The 11,075-nt window shown below is 47.3% G+C and overlaps 1 protein-coding gene across 1 annotated transcript in view; it reads left to right on the top strand.

Annotated features, from left to right (window-relative positions):
- The first annotated feature begins 853 nt into the window (after positions 1-853).
- SMIM35 (small integral membrane protein 35) overlaps positions 854-11,075 on the top strand; it is a 33,000-nt gene continuing 22,778 nt past the window's right edge. Inside the window, exons 1-3 of the mRNA XM_047071935.1 lie at positions 854-875; positions 2,686-2,722; positions 6,432-6,599. Coding sequence (XP_046927891.1) covers positions 854-875; positions 2,686-2,722; positions 6,432-6,599 — 227 coding nt within the window. The remainder of the gene's footprint in view (positions 876-2,685; positions 2,723-6,431; positions 6,600-11,075) is intronic.

The raw sequence follows: 11,075 nt of genomic DNA, 5'->3' as shown, positions 1-11,075 counted from the left end.
GGCTGGGGATGGCTTTTCACACCCAGTCTATGCAAATAGTGGCCCACAATTTTTCCACGGGGCGTCTGTAACTCTGTCCAGGTTAACACCTTAAATAATTCACAGGTGTGGAGCATTTTCTGTGGCCCAGGCACTTTTCACACCTTGCCGCACCCGGGTGAAGGGCAGGTAAACCGTTCCCGCCGCAGAAGGCTCATGATTGGCCCGAGGATACCTGGCGTGCTGTACCCTGGCGGGTGGACCTCACGCTCGGCGCCCTCGCTGCTTCACCCTGTTGCCTCTGGCTCGCTGTCAGCTCGACAGATACTTAACCCCGAGATGGCTCTTCTCGGGCACCTGCACAGGGCAATGATTCACCATGGAAGTGAAACCACAAACGACGTGGCTGGCTTTGATACTCTCCTGTCTTGCTGTGTTTTGATGGTAAAGGCATACGCACAGGTAGGGTGGAGCTTGACCGCCTTTCTGACCCCGTCTGTGTCGACACGGTGGTGAGAGCACGTTCTCACCTTTACCCCCTTCCTGGGCTGATGGGAGCGCTCACGCCTGGGTGACCTCTCCATCTCAGGCTGTCACCCGTGCAACAGATCTCTGAGACTCGGCACTGATTTGCAAGATGTCCTAGGTGGCTTGAAGCCTGTATTTGATTTGGGCGTCTCGGCCAGGGCAGGGCGAGGAGAGGGGTGGCTGCTAATTCCAGCGGCTTTCATCAAGCAAGCGGTACTAAGCATCTGCTGTGTTAGACACTGCGCGAGCCCCGTAAGGATAGAGCTGAATCAGCCGCACCTTGTCCTCGCGGCTCGCTTCGGCATCTGCCTGTTCCGGGTACGGAACTGGGCGGGGAGACGGCGACATGGACGAGCAGCCAGCCATGTGTCTGTGCACGAGAAGCTCACGGAACATTTCAGGGTGTCAGCAGAGAAGAGGAAAAGGCCTGACGTCATCTTTACAAAACGGGGAAGGACAGTTTCTCTGCTTCTGGTGCCATCAGCTTTAGTGAAAAGCAGTGGCTTTGACCTGCCCTGATTCTTGGCCCCAGACACAGGCAGAGATGAGCCTCTGACCATCTTCACAGAAATGTAGAGTAGAGCCTTCTCTCTCTGTCTCTCTCCTGCTTCCCCTAATGGCAAGGATCAGAAATGGTGGAGTATGTGGAGTCCAAGCGTATTTCTGCTCCTGGACAAGTTCTTTGGCAGGGACTTAAGGAAATAGGATGGGAATGGGTCAGGGGAGGTCAGTGGAGACATTTTCTCCAAAGGCTGCACAAAGGTTTGGGAGCCTCTGGTGTGGGGTTTAGTACACATCAGGGTGAGTAGGGCTACAAGAGAGAGAAAGGGGGGGGGGATTCACCCAAGGATTCAAGTGTTTCTAGATGCTTCAAGGCCAGATGCAGAAAACCCCAAAGCCTCCGAACCTGCAACCGTACAAAACAGCCCGAGTTTAGTGTATTGTCTGCAACGTGCACGACGCAGCCTGTGCTGTGGCCAGGAAGCAAGAGGCTTGGGTGATAAGGGTCACCTCTGAGGCTAGAGGACCCCTGGGGTGCTCACAATGAGTACCTGCCTCTGTGTGTGTGTCAGCTGTCTCCCCTCCTCCCTTCTCCCCCTAAACATCTGGCAGACATCAACAAGAAGAGTCAAAGAGTGAAAGCCTCCTTGCCCTCGAACTTTCCCAGAAGCTGCGGGAGCCTGGAGACAGCAGAGGTGGCTGATGGTCGGTATGAGTGGCTGAGAGCCAGCGCTCTAGCTCGCCTGGGCTGTGCATGACTTCTGGTCCACTCGAGCAGGGGCCTGGCTTTGTCTGGGCAGGGGCCTCAGCGCAGGTACCCCTGGCTGGCCCTGCAGCACCTGCTCTCTGCAGGCTTTGGAGCTTTGGGACCTCTGGGGCCACCCCATGCCTAGGATAATACCTGGGAGAAAGAAAATGCTGTGTGATTTCCCAAAGCCCTTTTGTCTTCCCTCGTATGAGTCTCTCAACAGTGCCACAAGGCATATATATGTCAGTTATTAGCTCTTCATTTGACGGAAGATGAGCTTGAAGTTCCCAGTGGCTCACCCAGGATTGCACACTAGTGTGTGCTGGGGCTCCAGGGCGCGTCCCTCGGAAGGTAAGCTCTGTGCTCCGTCTGGGACTCTGAATGGACTTTACAGAGCCTCCCTAAACCCTTTGCTCCTGAGAAGCCTGGGTCCTCCAGTCCCTAGAGACCCTGATGCAGCAGAAGGTAGTGTGAACTCAGTGGGACGGGTGCCCCAAACAACTCCTCAAACCCTCCCTCCCTCCCTCCCTCCCTCAGCATCTGGTCGGGGAGATACAGTTTACGCAGAGGAAGTGTTGACGGCAGTCCGGGCAGGTGGAGTCAGATCCTGCCCGGTTTTTGATCCCACCTCCCACCCATAAGCCATTTTGAGTATACACTTGGGTATTTACGTATTTATAAATTATATTTGTATTATGCTCTAGTATAAATGGCCATTAATCACACACACACACACACGCACACACGGGAGAAAGATGGGACAAACCTGCAAGAATACAGGATTACAGCTTCCTTTGAAACGCTCCCAGAGGGCGAGGGCGGTTTACCTTCGCTCTTTGTGGACTGCCCTCTCGCCCCCCCCCCCCCCCCCGCCCCCAGGCCAGAGCTGTTCCCTTCTCTGGCTCACCGTGGCGTCGTCCCCGTTGCAGCTCATGCCGGGGCAGTGGCCACACTCCTGCCCTTGAGGTAGGGCTCTCATGTCCAGAGCCTGCTAACAGCATCGGGGAGACACTTGTCTCCTGTTGCCCCGAAGGCTGCTGCTTGCAATGTCCCATGGAAAGTTGAGTGAAATGGCACTGTTTTTTTTTTTTTTAAAGCTAAAATAATACTTGTTACAAAAGTAGCACGTTATGATTATTGACAAAACTGCTGTGGTTTTTACTTGTTCTTTTTTGCAGCTCTTCAGCTTGGAGGCAGGCATGAGTTGTGGGCGGAAGGAAATGTGAGGGGTGGTTTCCCCTCCCTAACCTTACCCAGGGCCTGTGGCATATTGTTCCTTGAGGACATTTTCCTTCCCAGAGGGCATCTCTCTGTCTTCTGGGCTGGCCTGGTGTTCGGCCATTACTCATAAGCTTAATCCAGAGCTGTGGTTTTCCAGCCACTTTGTCACCTGTGCCTTACCCCCAAGCCACTTGTACTGTTATTTTTTTTTTTTCTTAAACCTGGCTCACTTGCAAGAATTGAATCTCTTGTTTCTTGAAACTTGTCCTAACTAATGAAATCCACAAAATCCAGACCTGCTGTGCTAATTTCTCTTCTTAAACACATTAAGATACATGCACGACTATTAAAAACATGGCACCAGGCACCGGCATAATCTCCTCCTGATCGCCCGTGGGTGCACCCACGCTCTGGGGAAGACCGATGTGGAGGGGCGGTGGGGGAATCCTTGGCCAGGTTCCGTCTGAACCCGAAAGCCACCTCCTAAAACACCGTTGACAAGTCTTGAAACACTCAGGGATGCTGTCTCCATTCCCCACGTCCCAAGACACAGACCCTGCCCAGCAAACCTTAGGCACTAAAACTGGTGCCCCGGGGTGGGGGTGGAGGGCTACAGTGATCCCCAGCTCACAGCAGTCATTTACTTAAGCTGATGTAATGGCACCTTGGCCTTGAGTCCCCTAAGGTGAGTGACCACAGCTTATACCTCAAACTGGCTGAGACTGGCTGCAGATGTATGACGTATGCCTCCCCCTAGATGATGTTTTGGCTCTACTGAGACACCGTCAAGGCTCTGTTCGGACCACAAGAGCTTCTGGGTGTCATTTGTCACGAAGGCCCTAGAATGTCAGCCTTACCACCCTAGCTCAGGGCCAGGGCTCCGTCTATGTTTTCTCTGTCTCTGTCATCAGATACCCATTGGATCCCTTCTCTCAAGATCGCCACGTGAGGAAGTGTCAGTAGTCCGCGTGCTCCTAGCTGTCAGTAGTCCGCGTGCTCCTAACGTTCGCTTATTAGAAGTGGGGCTGGCTTCTAACTTTCTCATTGACTTTATCTTGCTCAGAGAAGTATTAAAACCAAGTATTCTTGGGACTAGAATCTATCAAGAAACCTAAATAGCTGTTTATCTTAAAGGCTCACTGAAAACAATACATTTACAAACCTAAACATCTTTGTGTCCAACCTTAAGTATATTCACTATGACTTTCTCACCTTCTTCCTCTTCGGTGTGAAGTAACCAGAACGATTTTCTTTGGGAACCCCCTATGCCCTCATATAATAGACTTTGGTGGACCCATCGTGCTGTCCTTCACACCCAAATGGTGGCAGTCTGCCTATAAGAGAGTTCCCTTGGGGGCTTATTGGAAATTACTGATTCCTGGGCTCCCACTCCGCAGAGTTCGAGTAGACAGGTCTGGAATGGGTTCCAGGTAGCTCCATTCTTGGAAGGATCCTTAGGGTACTCTGAAGCATTTGGGGGCACCTGCTCTCCACTTGCCCTGACTTGCCTAAATTTTGGAGAGAGCTTGACTCAAGCCTTAAGCTGGGGTCTGTGTTACACAGGGGTGTATTGAGGCCCAGGGCTGAGTAGGCAGGGAACCAGCTGATATCAAGATTGCATTTCTGCCTGGGCAGTTGGTTACCAGGACTAAGAAGCTGTTGAGGTTTCCTCCTCCATAAACCCTACCATTACCATAAAGGGTGATGGTTATCTTCCTGTGCGCTTTGGAAAGAGACTGTATCCATCTAATCTAAGAGTGCCATCAAATCATGTGGCGTCACTTAAAGAGCAAGGGCCCCACCGCTCAGCCTTGTAGGTCCTGCGAGATGGTGATCCGTCTGGAGACCATTTCTGCCTACCCTCATTCTTATATTGGAATCAAAGGCAGGCTTTTGAACAATGTCGTCAGATGGTGATTGCTGTGTGGGCTCATGTGGCTTGGTGCCTAGCTGATTTCTGTCCTGGGGGTCAAATGCAAAGATAGATGAGTGCAAAGCTGCTCACTCTAATGCTGTTCTAGATTTGACCTTCCGAAAGAAAGTAACATACTGAATATCTATTACATATCGGTACGTGTATGTATCCTACTACCCCCCCATTCTCCCACATACCTCCTTTCAATCTCCACAATAGCCATTGGAAGTTAATATTTTTATGTCCACTTTGATACAGGCAAGGATTGAAACTTGATCTTGTTCAAAGTAACAGTGTTTCACTCTGCAGATGGCCTGGTGCTCTCACGCCATAATGTCATATCACTAAAGCGAGTACTCTGGTGGCCAAGAATTAGGAAGAGCCGTCTGAAATCTGCTGTCTGCTCATTCGGGCCACTGGATCAAAAGAATGGGAGAAAGGTTAAAGTTTGAGGGGCAGTAAACGTATCATTGTGTTTTATTTTTTAATTAAATTTTAAGAACAGTTTTAGGTTCCCAGCAAAATTGAGAGGAAGATACAGAGATTTCTCATAAACACCAGTGGGGACACTTGCAGAGCTTTCTGTAATATTAACATCCCAGAATGCTACATTTGTTACCACTGATGAAGCTACACTGATGCATCATCATCCCACAAAGTCCATAGTTTATACTCCATAAGCATTTCTTTTGTAAAAAATAAAAATGGTATGAAATTGCTGATATCTGTTCTTGACTTACAAAAATGGCAATTGTATGTGGTTCACTTAATACAAAGGCAACGTTGAAAATCTCTCTTCACTCCTACCCCTACCCCTACCCCACTCCCACACAATTAGAGTGTCCTTTCTGTGTGTGCATGCGCACCAGTGTGTGTATAAATAGGATCATACTGTATCCTTTTGCGATTTGTTTTTTTTTTAATTTTTTTTTCAACGTTTATTTATTTTTGGGACAGAGAGAGACAGAGCATGAACGGGGGAGGGGCAGAGAGAGAGGGAGACACAGAATCGGAAACAGGCTCCAGGCTCCGAGCCATCAGCCCAGAGCCCGACGCGGGGCTCGAACTCACAGACCGCGAGATCGTGACCTGGCTGAAGTCGGACGCTTAACCGACTGCGCCACCCAGGCCCCCCATCCTTTTGCGATTTGGATGGGTCTTTTAAAAATGGAATTGACTTTTTAATTTGGAGTAATTGAAGTAAAAAAGAAATACAGCTGACCCTTGACCAACACAGGTTTGACCTGCCTCTGTCCTCTTATATGCAGATTTTTTTTTTTTTTCTCCTGCCAAAAGCTATACTGTTTCCATTTGGTTAATGGCTTGGGCAGGGCTAGAAAGCTGCCTAGGGGCTGCTGGTAGAGGCTCTGGCAAATCCCCCACTCCAGGAGGTGCAGAAGGGCCCCTCAAAAGCCGTGGGCTCCGGAGGCTGCTAGGGGGCAGGAGGGTGAGTCTCTGGAAGAGACGCTGCGCAGCCGGGCCCCCGGAGCTCAGGCAGGTGCACCCCATCTTCCTGACGAGGTTCACCTGCTCCTCTAGGATCCGGTTTTCCGGCAAGACCCAGAGTGTGTGTGGGCGGGGCTTGCAGATCCAGAAGGGCCTGCTTCGGGGTTTTCTCCTGGGCTGGGGCGGCTTCCACTGTGTTCGGGGTTTTGCCCTGTCAGTCTTGGGAGGCTTCTGCTCGTCCTGGAAGAGGGCACAGCCGCGGTGCGGGGTTTGCATCGAGGGGCTGTCAGTGCCTTGGCGCTGGTCCTCCGCCCACTGGCGGAGGAAGTGCCCCAGCTGTCCAGAGCCACACCGTCACGGTGGAAATAGAAGCTGGGAGGGAGGTGTAGGGTAGGAGGCCCGCAGATGCAGGTAGACCGGGGCTGACCATGGCTGGCACTTGGGTGGAATAATTCTGCACATCTGGAAGCTCTTGTAGCAGGTGCAGATAAGGGGCAAAGCTCAAAATCTGGTGTTGGCTGGTCCCGGAGGCAGGGGGCAGTGAAGGTGGTGGGGAAGGTAGCTCCTATCGAGGAGGTTGGAGGGTGGTTGGAGGCTGGAAGAAGGGGCGTCCCTGGGTGGGTTCCGTCCAAATACTGTTGCAGCAAGAGACAGACCTGAGGGACCTAGGGTCACACTGTCTGTATAGGTTTGTTTGTTTGTTGCTGCACCGTGCTGCAAACGTATTTTCCTTATGGTTTTCTTAACATTTTTCCTAAGCCGAGTTTATTGTAGGAATGCAATCTATACGTGTTATATACAACATGTGCATATATATGTATATACATGTGTACGTATATAACACATTTACAAAACATGTGTTAATTATGTTATCAGTAAAGCTTCTGGTCAACTATAGGCTATTAAGTTTTGGGGGGAGTCAAAAATTACACTTCGCACCCTTAGCCCTGAGGTTGTTCAAGGGTCGGGTGTAAATTTTAGGGTTCACAGTTCAGAATGAGTTTAAACAGATTGAGAGAAAAGAGCTGAAGTTTGCATCATTTTATAGCATTGTTTGATAACAGGAACAATGAAAAAAAGTGGGGGGCACTCTGGGTTCCAACTGCGAAGTGTAGGCTCCATAAAACTTGATGTATGGGGAAGCAAAGGGAACCAGATTTACCAAAAGTCCCCGGAGGTCTACACATCTCGTTTTCTGTTGCCAAAGCTGTACCCTGGCTGCCCTTTGTGGCTGCTTTCACCGTTAATCCGAGTACTGAAGCCTGGGTCTTGCCACTAGGGTTCATTATACCGAAATTTTGAATTTTAACTCTTCGGTCTGATTTTGTTTGATGCGGTTGCTAATTTTACTGTTTGTTTTTAAGCCCCTGGCCGCAGGAAGCTAAAACCTAAAGAGACCCAACTACCTGTTAGAGCTTCCCTCTAATTGATCAAATTGGAATTTTTTTTTTTTTTTTTTGGTCAAAATAAATTGGTAACTGGGAGTTGGAGGACAATCTGGAGGGAAAATCATGGTGTAGGTGGGTGGGCTAACCATTTGCAAACTTGGGTGGTTTTGGGTCGATTCATCTGCATGGTTTAGGGAGCACTGTGTTGCATAAAGAGTCATGGCTGCGTCTCCCCAATCCTGGCAGATTTCCCAGTGACCGGGACACCTCTTCCTAGAACATGAGCAGGTGGGACCCTAACTGTAAGGATTTTGGCACCTCGGCTTTTTGCATGGGCTCTAAATGTTACGTGCCTGCACGATACCTGGATCATACACAATCCATGTTAGTGCCTTTCTTCGAGTTTAAGGATTTAGGGACCTCTTCTTTCCAGCTGCGAGAGGGCATAATTAGAGATAAATGTAAGCTGGCATTTCATTTTTTAAAAACAGCTTTATTTAGATGTAATTTACATAACATACAAGTCGCTGTTTTGGAGTATGTAACTCGGTGATGTTTAGTGTATTCACACGTATCTGCCACTATAGTCACAGTCGATTTTAGAATGTTTTCATCACTTCAAAAGACCCCCCCACCCACCAAATCCCATACCCTTTATCTATAAACCCCCTTACCTTCCCGTCCCTCCCACCTCGTACCCCTGAGCAACCAATGACTGGTTTCTGCCTCTGTGGATTTCCCTGTTCAAGACTTCTATATGAATGGAACTGTATAATATGGACTTTGGTGACTGACTCCTTTCCCTTGGTCCAGCCAAGTAGTTTATCACGTATCAGTACTTTATTCCTTTTTATGGCCAAATAGTACTCCATTGTGCGGATATAACACATTATGTTTTTCCGTTTGTTGTTGATGAACATTTGGGTTGTTAATGTCTTTCAGCTATTAGAAACAGGGCTGCTGTAAACATTCATGTACATATTTTTGTGTGGGTATGTTATGTTTTCATTTTGGGCTCCTGCCTGGGAGTGGAGTTGCTGGGTCGTGGTAACTCTGCTTTGAAGGGCTGCCAGATTATTTTCCAAAGAGGCCGCACCATGTTATTTCTGTCAGCATTGTCTGAGCTTTCTAATTTCTCCACGTACTCACCAACGCTAACCTGACTTTGTGATTCTAGTGGATGTGAATCGGTATCTCTCTGTGATTTTGATGAGCATTTCCCTGGTGACTAATGATGTTGAGAAAATCTTTTCTTGTGCTTATTGGCCCTGAGTATATCTTCATTATAGAAATATTTATTCAGATCGTTTGCTTATTTTTATGTTGATTTATTTGCCTTTTTATAGTTGAGTTGTAAGAGTTCTTTTTTTTTTTTTTTTTTAACGTTGATTCATTTTTGAGAGAGAGAACATGAGCAGGGGAGGGGTAGGGAGGCGGGGGGGGGGGGGGGACAGAAGATCCGAAGAGGGCTCTGTGCTGACATTAGCAAACCTGATGCGTGGCCCAAACTCACTAACCGTGAGATCATGACCTGAGCCGAAGTCGGACACTCCACCAACTGAACCACCCAGGCGCCCCTGAGTTGTAAGAGTACTTTATATGTTTTGGATACAAATCCCTTATCAGATAGATGATTTGCACATAATTTCTCCCAATTTGTGAGTAGTCTCACTTTATTGATGGTGTCCTTTGAAGCACAAAAGTTTTTCATTTTCATGAGGTCCAATTTTTTTCTTTCATCGTTCATGAAATGCTCACTCACACTTCGGGTGTCTTATTTAAGAAGCCGTAACCAAATCCAGGGTTGTATTTACCCCTTCATTTTGGTCTAAAAATTGTGCAGTTTTAGCTCTGTGAGGTCTTTGACCCTTTTTTGAGTTAATTTTTGTATATGGTGTGAGGTAAGGGTCCAACTGTGTTCTTTTGTATGTGGCTATCCAGTTGTCCCAGCACAACTTGTTGAAAAGAGTTCTTTTCCCATTAAATCGTCTTGGCATCTCTGTAAAAAATGAGTTGATTATGGTTGCATGGATTTATTTCTGGATTCTCAGCTATATTCCATTGATCTATATATTTATCATTGTGCAAGGCTGCATTGCTTTATAGTAAGTTTTGAGATCAGGAAGTATGGATCTTATTTTTTCTTCTTTTTTCAGGACTGTTTTAGCTATTTTGGGTCCCTTGTAATTCCGTGTGAATATTAAAATCCACTTGTCAATTTCTACAAAGAGGTCATCTGGAATTCTGATAGGGTGTGTTGAATCTGTAGGTTAGTTTGGGGAGTATTACCATGACATGCCGTTAACAATGAATTAAATCTTCTCGTCCTTGAACGTGAGATGTTTCCCATCTGTTTAGATTTTCTTTTTTTTTTTTTCAACAGTGGTTTGGAATATTCAGAGTTTGGTTTTACACTATTTTTATTAAGTTTACACTGTTTTATTAAGTTTATCCAAAGCACATTATTCTTTATGGTGCTATTGTGAATGATGGGTTTTGTAATTTTGTTTTTGTTTTTAAATTTTAACGTTTGTTTATTTTTTGAGAGAGAGAGCTGTGGGGAGGAGCAGAGAGAGAGGGAGACACAGAATCGGAAGCAGGCTCCAGGCTCCGAGCTGTCAGCCCAGAGCCCGACGCAGGGCTGGAACCCACCAACCATGAGATGGTGACCTGAGCTGAAGTTGGATGCTTAACTGACTGAGCTGCCTAGGTACCCCTGTAATTTTGTTTTTTCACTTTTCATTTCAAGGGTATAAAAATACAACAGTTTTATTTATTGACCTTGTATCCTGCAGCTTTGCTGAGCTTGTTTCTTCTAATAATTTTTTAGCAGATTCCGTAGGATTTTTTCATATGTAAGATGATGTCATCTGTGAACAGAGATGTCATTTCTTCCTTTCCAATCTGGATGCCTTATATTTCTTTTTTTTAAATTATTTTTTTAACGTTTATTTATTTTTGAGAGGTAGAGACAGAGCATGAACAGAGGAGGGGCATAGAGAGAGGGAGACACAGAATCGGAAGCAGGCTCCAGGCTCTGAGCTGTCAGCACAGAGCCCGATGCAGGGCTCGAACTCATGAACCACGAGATGATGACCTAAGCTGAAGTCAGACGCTCAACTGACTGAGCCACCCAGCCACCCCGAGGATCCTTTATATTTCTTTTTCTTGCCTTTCCTGCCCTGGCTAGTACCTCCAGTACAGTGTTGAACAGAAGTGGTAAGAATGGACATCTTTGTGTTGTTCCTGATCTTGGGAGGAAAGCATTCATTGTTTTTACCATTAAATCTGATAATAGCTGTCTCATAAAGGCTTTTTTCAAGTTGAGGAAGTTCCCATTTATTCCTAG

The sequence above is a fragment of the Lynx rufus genome, unplaced genomic scaffold (genome assembly GCF_022079265.1).
Source record: "Lynx rufus isolate CCGP_SWC_20201006 ecotype Redwood Valley unplaced genomic scaffold, mLynRuf1.p SCAF_9, whole genome shotgun sequence".
NCBI lineage: Eukaryota > Metazoa > Chordata > Mammalia > Carnivora > Felidae > Lynx > Lynx rufus.
This window is presented reverse-complemented; position numbering and strand designations above follow the sequence as displayed.